Source organism: Stegodyphus dumicola, chromosome 2 (genome assembly GCF_044657685.1).
Source record: "Stegodyphus dumicola isolate Sdum_Otavi_A_Nest chromosome 2, ASM4465768v1".
NCBI classification, from domain to species: domain Eukaryota; kingdom Metazoa; phylum Arthropoda; class Arachnida; order Araneae; family Eresidae; genus Stegodyphus; species Stegodyphus dumicola.
Window position 1 is genome coordinate 215,311,985 of NC_140769.1, and position 14,458 is coordinate 215,326,442.

At 28.1% G+C, this 14,458-nt stretch overlaps 1 protein-coding gene across 1 annotated transcript in view; it reads left to right on the forward strand.

The window, feature by feature from the left end:
• LOC118197824 (uncharacterized) overlaps positions 1-10,600 on the forward strand; it is a 46,832-nt gene extending 36,232 nt beyond the window's left edge. Inside the window, exon 6 of the mRNA XM_085811740.1 lies at positions 1,688-10,600. Coding sequence (XP_085667866.1) covers positions 1,688-2,010 — 323 coding nt within the window. The 3' untranslated portion in view covers positions 2,011-10,600. The remainder of the gene's footprint in view (positions 1-1,687) is intronic.
• Positions 10,601-14,458: the final 3,858 nt, after the last annotated feature.

Genomic DNA, 14,458 nt, shown 5'->3' on the forward strand with positions numbered 1-14,458 from the left:
TGATTTTAATAAAGTAGTGTGAAAAAACAGTGCTAATATAAGGGAAACATGAGATCAAGAGAAAATGAAATATTTAAACCACAATTAAAAACAATATGATTTGAATGCTTAAAAATTAAACCGTAAGTACAATTTCAAGAATTCAAAAACCAGAGCATTCAAAGTATTGATTACTCTGGTAATGATTGTAGGCAAATGCTAAAAGTGAAATAAAAATTTTTGCTGGCAACAGAAAAAATAAACATTTTTGAAAGCATTTTTCAGAGATGTTACAGATTTTTGACATCTAGCAATTAAGAATTATTAAAAATTAATAAAAGGAGCACCTGTGTTAGAAAAGCTTTTCAATCTTAAATGCAGTTTCGAAGATTCAGAAATTGGGCTGTGACCAAATATATCACTTTAATTTCTTGTTTATTTTGACAGAGATGTCATGTGTAATGGTTTGCTGTATTCTTTCCTCTGCTACATCATGAAAAAACTTTGCTTCCAGTTATTTATAAAGTACCTGTTATTATTATTAAAGAGGAGAATATTTGTATGTTTTTTATATTTAATTTTTTCATAAGTTTTATAAATTTTTATCATAAACTCCTTTTTAAAGTTTAAAAGTGGGGAATAAAGTGGCCTTAGACTGTTCATTTTTAGTAAAATTCTATCAGTTTCGAGATTAAACATAAATCTCTTCTTTAGGATAAAAATTTTCTGCAGAAGTGAGAACAACAACAATATGGAAATCATTCGGTGGAGCAAAGCAAAAAGTTATGTAATGCAATTTTGTAAGAAAAACAGTAATAAAATGTGAAAAAGCTAAGATATTAGAATTTTCAAATTGTTAGTATGAACTGGATTTGAGTTTATGCCATTAATTATAGCAGATCAAATTTGGAAATGAATAAAAAAGAAATTCGCCAGCTGAAGAGAAACCATAATTTTCATGGAGCCATAGTAAAAATTGTGGTTAAGTAATCAACTATGATTAGCTATTGAAGATATATTTGTTTCCCTTTTTCAAACTCAAAACCAGTATTATTTGATTTGAAATTTTAATGTTGTTACATTGATATATGTCAAACCAAACTGACAAGAAATGCTAAAAAGAGTGAATTTTACTGATAGGTTAGAAATGGCCTGAAAATTGAAACTGTGGTGAAGCTGCATAATTTTGTCAAAATAGAAGGATAAAGTGGAATGATAATAAGATATTTGTGATTATTTCTATCAGCAGATTTTGTTTATGATAGCAAGAGGAAATCTTTTAAGGGCTGTGTCAGTGAATGTAGGAAAAAAATCCTCTGTCACTTGCAGCCAGTGACAGATAACTGAGTTCCTGAAAAAATGAAAAAAAAAAAAAAAAAGAATGGGTGTATTATATGTATAAGAGCCAAAAGAAGCTCATCTTTTTTAATTGGGTGATATGTTGTCATATATGGAATCAAGTAAACAAAAAAAAGTTTTATGGTAAACATTGGTGCTGAAATTAAATTTATTGCAGATAATGAGAATATCAAGCAAAGGAAGAGAGTCAGTTTTAAAAGGGAATTGAGTGGGTGGTTCAGGTGAATTCATAACAAATAAAATCTTTGTGACATCTCCTTTTACTTTGAGGTGTTATACAGTAATCTTAGGTTTTCAGATTACAGGTTTCTTTGTTTGTTAAACAATATCTTATTTCCTCCTCTTTTAGGGTCTGTCTGGAAGGATAAATCAGAAGATGGCCTGAAAAAGATTCTTGAAGAGCAGCTTATTCCTTTAGATCGTCTTCTGTTTGAAAGTGACTCTCCTTTCATGTATCCCAACACAAGAGCAAATCACATACCTTCTAATATCAAAGAAGCATTGACAGAAAAATCATTGAGTTACTTGCGTAAGTATTGTGCTTTTCAAAGGAATGAACCCTGTTCACTCCCAGTCACGATTGAAATGGTGGCTGCATATTATAAATTAAGGCCTGATGAAGTGGCTTTGCAAACTACATATAGTGCCTTAAAACTCTTTGGATTAAACTGATAACCAAGCATACAAATTGCATCATGTATCATTATTAAGCTATTGAAAAATGTATTGCCAAAATACAGGTATAATTTATAGTCATAATGAAACAAGTTTTTAAGCGTCGTGTTGTATGTGTGTCTTTTCAGAAATACGTGAGCTATATTCATCATGGCTGAAATGCTTTTCAGCTTCTAAAAAGTGAGGCAGCTAAAACATCTTTGTTAACTGCTTATATAGTGCTTTAATATATTTGGTGGAAATGATATCTGAACATTTAGCTAATTGTATTATGTGTTGTTTGTAGATTATGCAAAATTATATTATCAAAATGTAAATGTATTTTAGATGTTACCTGTTGAAAATGTGTAAACTATGGGTAAGTGAATCAAAATCTTGTTTTAAAAGATTTATATTGCAATAGAATCTTTGTAATTAGTAAATTTGGGCTGTTGAATTATTATATAAGTGAATTCATGAAGCTAGTTTTTATACAGAGATGTTTTATAGATTAAACGAATATTGATGCTTATGGATTACTTATGTTAAACAAATCAAAATAATGCTGAATTAGCATAATTTCCCAATGAAGAACACTTTTTAGATTGAAAGAATAATGTGTTGATTATAAAATAGATTAAATGAGTGGTAATTTTTATATTATTTACAATTATTTTAGATATTTTTTAATAAACAGTAGAATAAAAAAGTTATTAGGGAGAATTAAAATATAAAAGGGTAATTTCTGATTATCCATACCTCCATTTTCAGGGTTTGAATCCAGGTGAATGGATGAAGATTCTTTTGATTATTATTTTATGAACAGAGCATTACTTATGAGCCTTAAATACAGCCTTTGGTCTTGCCAATTCACAAAATTATAAATGAGCTGACAACTTTTCCTAGGGGTTCAGCTAATCAGAAAATACCTACAAAAGTTTTATTATATTTTTAATTTTGTATAATCTAATTTATTTATTTTAGAAATGCAAAATAAATAACTGATGTTCATCAGTGTCTTTGGGCTGTATAACTTTCAGTTTTAAAAATGAAATTGCTCAGGTGATGATCTAGCATTTGTTACATGCAACCATGAAATAGAAAGCATAATTAGCTGTTCCTGAATGGTAGTGTTAGTGTTTGCGAAATAATTTATAGATAATAGAACATTTCGAACTATGGTTCTCAACCTGTTTTGCTGCATGTACTCGTTTCGCCATTGCTAGAAGATCATTCCCCTCTCCCCTTCCTATCCAAAACTCAAAAAATGCATATATGTTTATTTATATTTGGATTACTTCTTAACATGTTTTATAAATTAAACAACAAAAAGGTAAAGAATATAGAAAACATTGATAAATACCAAAACTTGAATAAAAGTAGTTTTTATATTCATGAACTAAAACTAATTACTAGCAGCTAACTAATAGGCTGACTTCATCCCACCTGAAAGTCTGAAATTCTCTTCCAAACCCATCTTTAATGTAGCCCATACTTAAAAGAGTGTTTCTGAAGAGGAGTCATTTATTAGTGACATCACTAGTCATGTTGTTGTCAATAATATTATAAGAACAATTAGCTATTAAAGTTTCCATGGATATTTCATGATATTAGAATTTATTTGTATTGATACTTATTCTGTTAATCAATCTGAACATGCTCTCATTGTGCAAAATTATTACATCTTTATTGAAGCAGCTTAAGTGATAAATCATAATTTTAGCTATTTTAACAATTTTTAGACCATTTTAAGGCAATTAATTATTAACATAAGGTATCAATTCTGTAAGCCGTTAATTTATTTCTAAATTTTTGTGCACATGATATGAATTTTTAAAAATTAAGCACAAATGTATAGTATAACTTGAATGCAGAATTATGCTTAGAGTTTAATGGATTAGTGGCCTGTGATTCAAAGGTTGTTTCATACATTACTGAATGCGGGAAAAATGCATTAGCACATTTTTCTACACATTAAAGAATTTCCTGAATCATTATCTCTAGTTTTTCTTCTCATATCTTCCACTTTTCTATAAGACTTTAAAACATGATCTGTGAGAAAATCAAAGTTTAAATTCAGTTGCAGCAATAATTTGTTTTTAATAATAAATTAGGCCTTGCATTTCTCATTATTCTTAGGTATTGAGATAATGGATGGGGTAATTTTCTTAGTTATGGCAAACTCTGCAAGATTTATTTGTTTGTGCAAGGAGTATCTTTTGACTGTTGTTGTTGTGACTAATCTCACTTGTTTGACTTGATCAGTTAACAAATTTGGCAATCAATGCAAGATTGCATGTATATGTACACCTGGACAGAGCTCTTAATGATGAAATAGAGGAAGGACTAATAGATGCCAAATCGGCAAGTGCCTAGCTGTTAAAAAAAGTTTTATAATGAATTGTATAAAAGATTAATTTTATATAATTCTCGTTAATTTGCTGTTATGTATAAGTATCAGATATATATGCAATGTGTGTGTGTGTAAAACAGTATTTTTATAGATATACTATTATTAAACTTCCATTGCTTATCTCTGTATATCTTTTTTCATATATTTTCTGTTATAGAATTAATGCAGTTATCCTTTTTGAGGAAATTTATTATATACAGCTAGGTAGTCTTTATATAGTGTAACTATTTAGATATACTGGATAACATTTATGAAGAGAGTGCAAATAAAGATATGCAGGCAAATTCAAAATGATCAGCTGAATCTAGTAGGGACTGAGTTTTCTGATATAGCCAAAAATGCTTTGTTTCTCAGGAAATAATTTGTTTGTGAGAGTAAATATTAACAGTTCATACTGTTTATCTGATTCTTGATGAAGCACTGAAAGAAAACATAGTACAAGAAGAATTTTCCTGCAAAATTGGCATGAAGATAGGAAGATCAGAATTTAGCAAGGGTCTTTGTTGTTTGCTAAATAGACTTTAATGGCAACAGATCTCCAGTTTGGACTTGAAGTTGACCAAGAACTCTTCTGTTACCAAAAAACCTCTCTACGAGAAGCAGGTGAGCCTTGGAAAGTATAACTCTCACTGTGTTTGAATCTCTCCCAGGATAAGAGTTGAGACTTTTGAGCTAATAATTATATATCTGCAATGCACAATCTGAGGAGAGGCAGCCAACTCCTCCTTAGAGTGTGCAGTATAGATTTCATTGGATTTTAAACTTAATTAAATGAATTCACCTCTTATTTGAGTAATGATATAAAAATTTATTCCATTGGGAAATTTCAAAGCATGCGCAAATTGATAAAAGAATTCCACAGTTTTAAGTCATTATATTTTGTAGCAAAAAGTTGTTAATCAGGGTTCGTAGCGGTCCTTATAAGTGCTTATAAGTCCTTATATTTGAAAATAAAATATAAAGGCCCTTATAGGTGCTTACTTTTTCTTTAAAGCCCTTATTTTTTTCTTTTAGTGCTTTTTTTTTTTTTTTTTTTTTTTTTTTTTTAATGAATGCGCTATTTTTCCCCGTACCAAAGCCGAAACTAAATAAACAACTTTTCTTCGTAATATGGAATGTCAGATGGTGAATAGCTTTTCCCCCTTTCTCTGCATTAACATAACCTTTGGTGTGCACGAAGAGTGCATACGGGTGCCCGTTGTTCTATTGGTCAAAGAATTGCGAAAGCAGTATAAAATTTCGGTACATTCGGCATTCTTTTCCTCCCACCCAAATACTACACACATTTGAATTTCTATCCAGATCTTAATAATTTGCATTCTCGTTCCGCTTGGTTAGTTCATATTTGTGTTTATTATGATCATTATGCTTATATTATGAGTATATGTATGAATGTTTATAATAACAGTTCAGTAACTGCTGAAGTATAGTAAACTTCCAAAAATGGTTGTGTTTTAACACAGATTAGCTTTTTAGGAATAATATTCGGAATGGCTTAAATAAAGGGAAAGTAATCGAATAGTCAAAATAATTTAATTTTTTTGGCCAATACATTATATAGTACGAAGACTGGGAAGTTCTCCCCTTTCTCCGCAAAATCTCGAATATTGAAACTGTTACAAGTTTGCTGCAAAACAAGCAATGGACTTTTTTTTTGTCACTTTCCAATCTGGATTGAATAAGACTAAAAGTTCTGCGGTCTATTCCGGAAATTTAACGCCGTCTGTTGAAAATTAGAATGAAAAACACCCCAGTTACTCGTATTTAGTTCTTTATTCTCCCAATACCGGCAGCTGTTGATTCCAATTGCTTAATATCACGTAGGGAAGAATTGCGGCACACGTATTGCGCAATAACATTTGCGATATTTTGCAGAGATAATTAATTTTGATGTTCTGTCCGAGATTTGTTTATGAACACTTAAAAGTGTTTTACTGTGCTTGCTAAGCAGAATATTTTTCAGTTGCATTGGTTTATTTTTATATGCACATATCGAAATGTCAAAAGCATTTATTTAGCGGAAAAACCTAAAAAGCGGCTACAGTCTACCCCCTTCCGCTCCTCTTTTTCAAGTTACGCTCGACTGTCCGAATATTCGCCAGTTTCCAAGTATGCAGGTTAGTTAAGCTTTTACTGTTAAAGGATGACTGCATAAAGCAAATTTCTATCTTCTGATTTCAGAAATGTTCCTCTTTTTTACTTAAATTACTTTGCTTGCAATATCTGCTAAGGAAAAACTGATATACAATGAAAATTTAGAAAATGTTCAGAATTTAGATTTAAATATTAATATGAGTGGAAAAATAAATTGTATTTATTATTAGGTTCCAAGTGAACACAATAAATATGCCTTATTATTATTTATTTTCTCTATTTTAAACTGAAATTTCATCATTAAATCTTGTAATACAGTTTAGTCTTGCATAGTTTTTTTTTTTTCTCTCATTGTAAACTAGTTCTGTAAATTGAACTGTTATTTAAAATTTAAAGAAAAAAAAAAGTAATTATTTTCCATGGTTGAGGTAATGCTTATTCTCTCTTAATAAATACTGCATTTCTCATATTTTAAATTACAAGTCTAATTTTTAAGGTTATGCAGTTGTGTATAATGTCATTAGACATGTGCTTATTTTTTTTCTTAAAATGTGCTTGAAAAGTGCTTATAGGTGCTTATTTTTTTAACTAAAATGTGGCTATGAACCCTGTTAATGCTTCAAAATGATGAGCTTCAACCACAATTGTGAACTACTTTAGACCATTTCCCATTGATTACAACATTGTTCTCTTATGATACTCACGTTCTCTCTTCAACTTCTAGTTGGCGACCATGACAACCACAGTGGAAATAGTAAGAAATGAAAATTAGTTTCTCCTAGAATTTTGTATTTTAAATGGCAAAAACATTTAAAAATTACATTATAAAAGAAACATATCTAGTGTACCGTAATGCCTAAATCTATAACTTTTGATTATATTATATTGCCTGAGCTCAAAAAGATAATCTTGGGATTAATGTGAGGAAAATGAAGAAGATATATGAGGTATGTGTTCTTATGAAATTTTAAATTTAATCTTTAGTGTTTAATTTAATATTTATGTTACGTGTGCCAGTTGAATCCTCAAAAACTCATTTACAAGTTATAATTTGTTTAAGGATATGGTGACAATTCATACTAATAATTATTTCAGTTTTAATCAAAACATTTTTTTAAAAAAAATGGCCGAGCACTTGATTTAAAAGCTATTAGCCTTGCACCACTACAAGGATTAAAAGTGGCGGCCATTTTACAGTGGAAGCTCCTAAATAGGTAGCCATTGTTGCCTCCTATAAAGGGATGGACAGTCACTACCATGCCTTCTCCGGGATTTGAACCCAGGCCCATCGCTATGGCAGTCAGGGTCACTAACCACTATACCTGCTGAACAGCGTTTTAATCAACATTACTTCTAAAAAATTTAATGGATACTAGATTATTAATATTTGTGGCCCAGTGCTAATGGATGACAACCAGTGGTGTAATCTTTTAAGATTGCTTGATAGGATGTACTTTTCATCATTTTTAATTAGCAAATGATCCAGTTGTTATTATATATTGCAGTTTTAAAATGAGCTTTCTATTGATGCTAGTTATTATGATTAGTTTATTAAAATGTGTGCCAACACTTTGCATGTTTGAATTGAAACTGCTTAATTTTTAGACTTAGGTTCATTGTTGTCAATAACAAAGAGCTGACCACTTTCAAGCATTATGTCACTCAGGCAAATTTTGAAAAATGTCTTCGAATCCTATATCAATTACAAAATCTTCATACAAAAGCATTGCATAGCATGTGGGCTATTTGCACAATATTTGTTCAAGTTCAAATCATGCAGCATACAAGCATGAAAGATTGTGATTAAAATACTTATATCTAAGTAAATTTCTCAATATAATGATACTATCTTTTTGATTTTCTACAGTAAAAATGAGCTTGGAGTTTGCATTATTTTTCAGTTTCATTGAAATTACAATTTCATTTATCAGGACCTTTCTTGTTATCCAATTCCTAAACATCCTTAATCTGCTGGTTGTTTAATTAATTAAATTAATCTCTTTTGTGAGTTACCTTTATGGTTTACTCTTGCTTAAATCAGTATATATATATATATGCATTTACTGAACAAATCATGAGATTCATGTTAAAAATCTTAAGGCTGATATTTTGAGTTTGAAGCAGGTTTTAAGGTTGGGTAATCTTTAAAGTATCTTCTGCGATTTTTTAAAATATTTCTGTTCGAATAAAACACTTATTTGTACTAATTTTATATTATTCCAAAATTATCTGAAATTTAAAAAGTCTCTTTTTTAATTAATATGATCCAGATGATAAAGTATCATATAAAATCAAGGAATTTTATAATCAAAATCACACTTAACATAAAAAAGAATTTATGCAATGCAGAACCTAAATAGTACTTGAGTAGTTATCAATTGTTGTGCCTAATTATAGAGAACTTCCGAAATAGAAATAAAATTAAAATTAATTGTAATTGTTTTCAAAGCAAATAGTTGAATTTAATACCAACAATAAATTTCCACAGTTCACTATTCATAATTGTTGTTAGTGTATAATGTGCTATCTAACATAGTTTCTGATATATTCAAACTGTTTTTACTTGCATATTAAGTTCCTGCATAAAACAAGATTTGTTCTTAAATTACCATTTCATTTAATTTTACGTATTCATAAGGATAGTTTTAAAGTGATACAATTTTCCATTGCTGTGTTCATTGTTGTATGGTGTCTATAATGTTAATTAAAATATTTTAAGGTGATACACATACTTATTATTCTATTATCATAAAATAATTTTAAAAATGAAGAAGTTCAAATACTTTTTATAAAACTATACTTGTAATATAAAAATATATAGCTATATTTATTTAATTGCTTAACATAATCCACAATTGAGATAAAAATTTAATTGAAATAGTGAGCAAGAATCTCATGTATATATAAAATAAATAGAAATTCTGTGTGTAAATTTTTTGTTTATAATATTTTTTACACCAATTGATAGAGAAATAATATTTTTTGTTTAAAGTTATGTCTGTATATTTAGCGAAATGCAAAATATCTCTATTATATTCAGTTTTTTTTTTTTTTTTTTTTTTTTTTTTTTTCCATCAGTAGAAGATTTTCATATTTTGGTAAAGGTATACAGCTTGCAAATTTGAATTCTGTGCCGTTTCTTTTTGCGTATATAATTCAAATTGGAAAAGCTTGCAAATGGTATGATAGGACTATAAGATTACATTAAAAATAAAATGTAATCAGTATATATTTCTGAATTAAGTTTTTCTTTAAGAACAGCAGTATAATGCTTTTCACATTTTATGTATTGTTTTTAGACTTCCTTTTGCAAATGTATTTTGTGATTCAAAAGTGAATTTTGATATTATTTTCTTGTTACAGAAAAATTGAATTTTTTAATAAATAATTGCAGTTTTATCAAAATAAGATCATGATGAAAATAATTCTCTTTTATAGTTAAAGATTAATAAAAAAATTTCTAATTCAATCCAAACGATTTTTAGCTAGCTTAAAGAATGGTTATTATTATCTCATATCAAATGTAATATTATATATTTGTGTTATAAAGTTAACAATAATAATAATAATTAATTTATTTAAAGATCAAAATTTTTGTTAGTGTCATTTTTTTATAAATTAATTAAAATAATTACAAGTATGCAAGTTTTTTTTTACTAAAATACATAAAGAATAGTATTTAAGAAAATACTTTTAAACTCTGAATTTTTTTAACTTCTCTCATTATAAGTAGCTATAAAAATATTTATTGTATTTAACACAGTTTTTTTTTTTTTATTTGAATAAATTCAAATAAAATTTAACAATTCTATATTAAAAGCATTTTAGAAAGATGCAGTTATCGTTTGTTTAAATTTCAAAGCATAATCCTAAAGATTATTACTTACCTATTCGATGTAGTGCAGTGATTCCAAACATGGAGATTATCATCTGATTTCTCTGGTCTTTTATAAATGAAATTTTGTGTAATAATAAAATTTATTAAATTATTCAATCCTCTATTTTAGAAAAACTGTTAGTACATATTTCAGTAATTCAAAATTCAATGTATGTCTTCCAAAAATAAATTTTATAAGAATAAAATATATTTTTTATGAAACATTACTTTTGTATTTCTTAAAACTGAGTGATTTTTGGAGTTTGTGATAATTTATAACATTATTTATGATTTATCCACAAATTTCACTTTAAAAATACTTTATATTTTCATTTTGTTGTATGTTGTTTCTGAAAGCTGTTAATTCATTGATGGTATTTAGAAATCTTAAATAATAATATAAAAGATGATATTCTATAAAACATGTATTCTACAGCTGTCCTTTTCAAATATTATTCCATGCAGTATTCTGTTTGCTGAAAATATATATTATTTACATTTTCATATAAAAACAGCTCTTAGGCTATCCAAAAGAAATTGTATGGAAATCCAATTTTCAAACATAACGTCCACCAACCTATATACATAGATAAGGGACGTAATGTTTTTGGTCCAAAAATTCACTAATGAGTTTTATTCAAAAATTCACTAATGAGTTTTATCCAAAAATTCAGTCATATAATCATGAATAAAGGTCTTGACAACATGTTTTTGCTATTTTTGCAATGAACTCTGTCTGTGACGATATTCTTAAATGAAACTTCCAAAAATATGTTTTCCGTATTTAAGCTTTCTACATTCTTATAAAGATTTGATTCGATTTGTGACAAAACTGGACAAACTGAAGTGGTAATTAGCTTGAATCCCATAAGGTTTTAATCAAAAACTATGTTAAAATATAATTCAAAACTTTTCAGTTTTAGTATTTAAGACTTTTATATCAATAGGAATAACATACTAGATGTTGGCTAAAATTAATAAATTGGAAGTGATATTTCTCTGAACAGACTTTTGAAAAAATATTTTATGAAATAAATAATCCCAAACTTTTTAGATTTGGTATTTAAAATGGGTTTGTGATTGAGAAAAACATATTACATTTATAAGTATTAAATACATTAACATTAATACTCAATGTTGTCACCTTTGTATTGAGTCATCTTTCAAATAAATGGGTCCTGACACTAGATGTTGTTTAAAGAATTATTTTAAAAGTTAAAACACACAAAAAAAAGACTAAACATGAATTGTTTAACTGTCTCTGGAAAATTGAGAGTATTGCACCCAGGTCCATTACAATTTCAACAATCATGATCTCTATTTAATTAATTCTTTTATTGGGCATAACTAGTATTTCCAAAGAATAGATACAAACTAGTGTTTCCAAAGTTTTGAATTAAAATTTCTATTGAATTTTAAATTAACAATTTGAATAACTAAATCAGCATTAAGGATTTACATGTTTCATCCCTAACAGACGAAAAAATAGGCATTCTATTAATGCTTCCAGCTACATTGCAAACAGTTAAAATATGTTTGTTTCCAATGATTATTATTTTGAAGAATTCTAGACCTATAACAGCTTAAGCAGACCTGTTCTTCAAACATTTGACATGAACAATTAGTAACAGGAATATGATTACACATTACATACACTCATAGCCATAACCACAGAAATTAAAAATTATGGAAATGTTTAGAGGATATTCCAGATTTTCACTACACAGTGTGATATTTCAAACTTCCACAAATATGTTAACATCATACTAGAAATGTCTTATGATTGAAATTATCATAAACAAAAATTAACTGCAACTGTATAATTTTAGAACTGATGGTATTTACTTTAATATAGTTACTTTCTGCTTTTTGATTAATTATACTTACAAATTCAAAATAAAATGTATAACTTTATAAAAAATTTATAATTTAATAATATTTATTTATTCAAGATTTATAAAATATATTTCAAAATTAAAATGTTGTTATTAGGCATGGAGAAGGAAATATTTCCATTTTACACAAATTGTTCTTGACACTAATATTTAAATTGCTTTATTTCAATAACATTTTAAACTTAAATATCAGTAAACCTCCTGTTAGTTAATTAAATGGAATAAGAAAATCATATAAATATTAAACTGACATAGATATGGTTCTGTATTTTTGTCTTATGTAGTATTTTTATTTAGTAATAAACCATCATAAATTATGTGCAACATGATAAAATTACACTGTTTTGCGATTGCTTAGTTTTGATTTGCTGAGCCATATGTGTAAAGGAAAAGCTATGCTCAAAATGCTGCTCTGCAGATTTTATAGTTTATATAAAATGAGAGGACTTATAAGCTACTATATAAACTGCACCTTTGAATATTATTATTTATATGAAATGAAAGGAGTTATAAGCTACTTTATAAACATTGCACATTTGAAATAATGTGCAATGAGCTAGTACTATAAAACTCCTATTTCCGTTTTTGAAGATTATGCCACAAGTTTTCCTCGAGAATTCTGCTTTTGCAGTGAAAATTGGTTGCAAAATGCCTCCACAATATTATCTGTTTGAATACAATCATAGCTGAATGCATCAAAGTGGAGCCGAGCATTGCTGATTTGTGATAGCATTAAGATGATTTCAAAGAGTGTCATTGTCAGTTTAAAAACTTCTGTTCATATGCACAGTGGTAATTCTGAAAAGGAGTGTAAGGCTCTGTTCAGATAGTGATATAAATATCATAACTGGTTTAAATTGAGCTTCGTTGCTAGGTAATCAGACCTTGCTACATCACAAAAACTGGTTTAAGGGTTTTGGCATAAAGTTGAAGTTTTGTCAACTTTGTATAAGTAATTTTTTATGTAACAACTTTGTATTTTGTATAAGAGTCATTTAATCAGAGCGAACATGCAAAACCTATTAAGTGGGAAAGCTGTAGACACATCCACGCATACACAAATTCAGCTTCTTCAATTGGTTACAGTTTAGACCCTGTCTTGTAGGTGTGAACGGAACTTCCACATTTTAATTTCTTACGACTATGCCTCTATGACATTTATATCACTCTCTGAAGAGCCTAACAACAAAAGATGATGTGCATATTTTTGCTTTAACCAACAGAAACAAAAGCATAACACCTGTAAAAATTGCTGCAGACACTATAAATGCCAAAAGTACCCATGTATTATTTTAAACCATTTCCCATCAACTAAATTCTGTTTGGTTATGCCCAGAAGCTAATTAGATGTCTTGCACTATTATTGTGCCATTGTGAAACCAGACTGCAATGGCATAAGAAGCATCATCACTGTAGTTACTGGGACTAGTCAACAGAGACAATTTCATATGAATCTTTGTTTGCAATTAAAAATAAGTCTGGATATAAATAGTGTGGAGAGAACAAGAAACACAAAACTACCAACAGTATATCCAAGAAATTGACTGTAATGGTATCAGTGAGATAATAATGATGTAATGGTATCAGTGAGAATTCTGCATGAAACCAAAATACACTAGCATATCTTTGTATCAAGGCCCATGAAAACAGAAATATTTCTAGAACAATTTAATCTTTTCTGTCTTTCTGTACATGGGCAAACATGCTCTATGTATGAAGACTTTTGTGAGGTAACTTTTCTGTTACTTTTTTTATTATTGATTTTCAAAAAAAAAAAAAAAAAAAAAAACTTTAATATATTCATAAAATAATTAATGCAGTTTTGCTAAGAGAAATTTATAGTTATTATTAAAAAGTTTTCATTCTAAACTATTAATTTTTATAAATGAATAAAGCAATATTTCACTGAAACTCGTACAAACACTTTTGTGAGCCACTTTATGTATATAATCATAACACGAAGATGTTCAGGAGCCATTATTCTAGACAGGTAGACATTGATATACACTTTATCATAATCTATCTCATTTATATTCAGCTTTAATTATCACTATTTCTCATCATTACGTTCTGTGTAAATAAAGTTTCACATAGTTTCTCTGTTATTTATATTTATGAAATACAATATAATCGCAGAAGAAATGTCAAGTTGAAAATTTATTTAATTTATTGACGTATAAGCTTAAA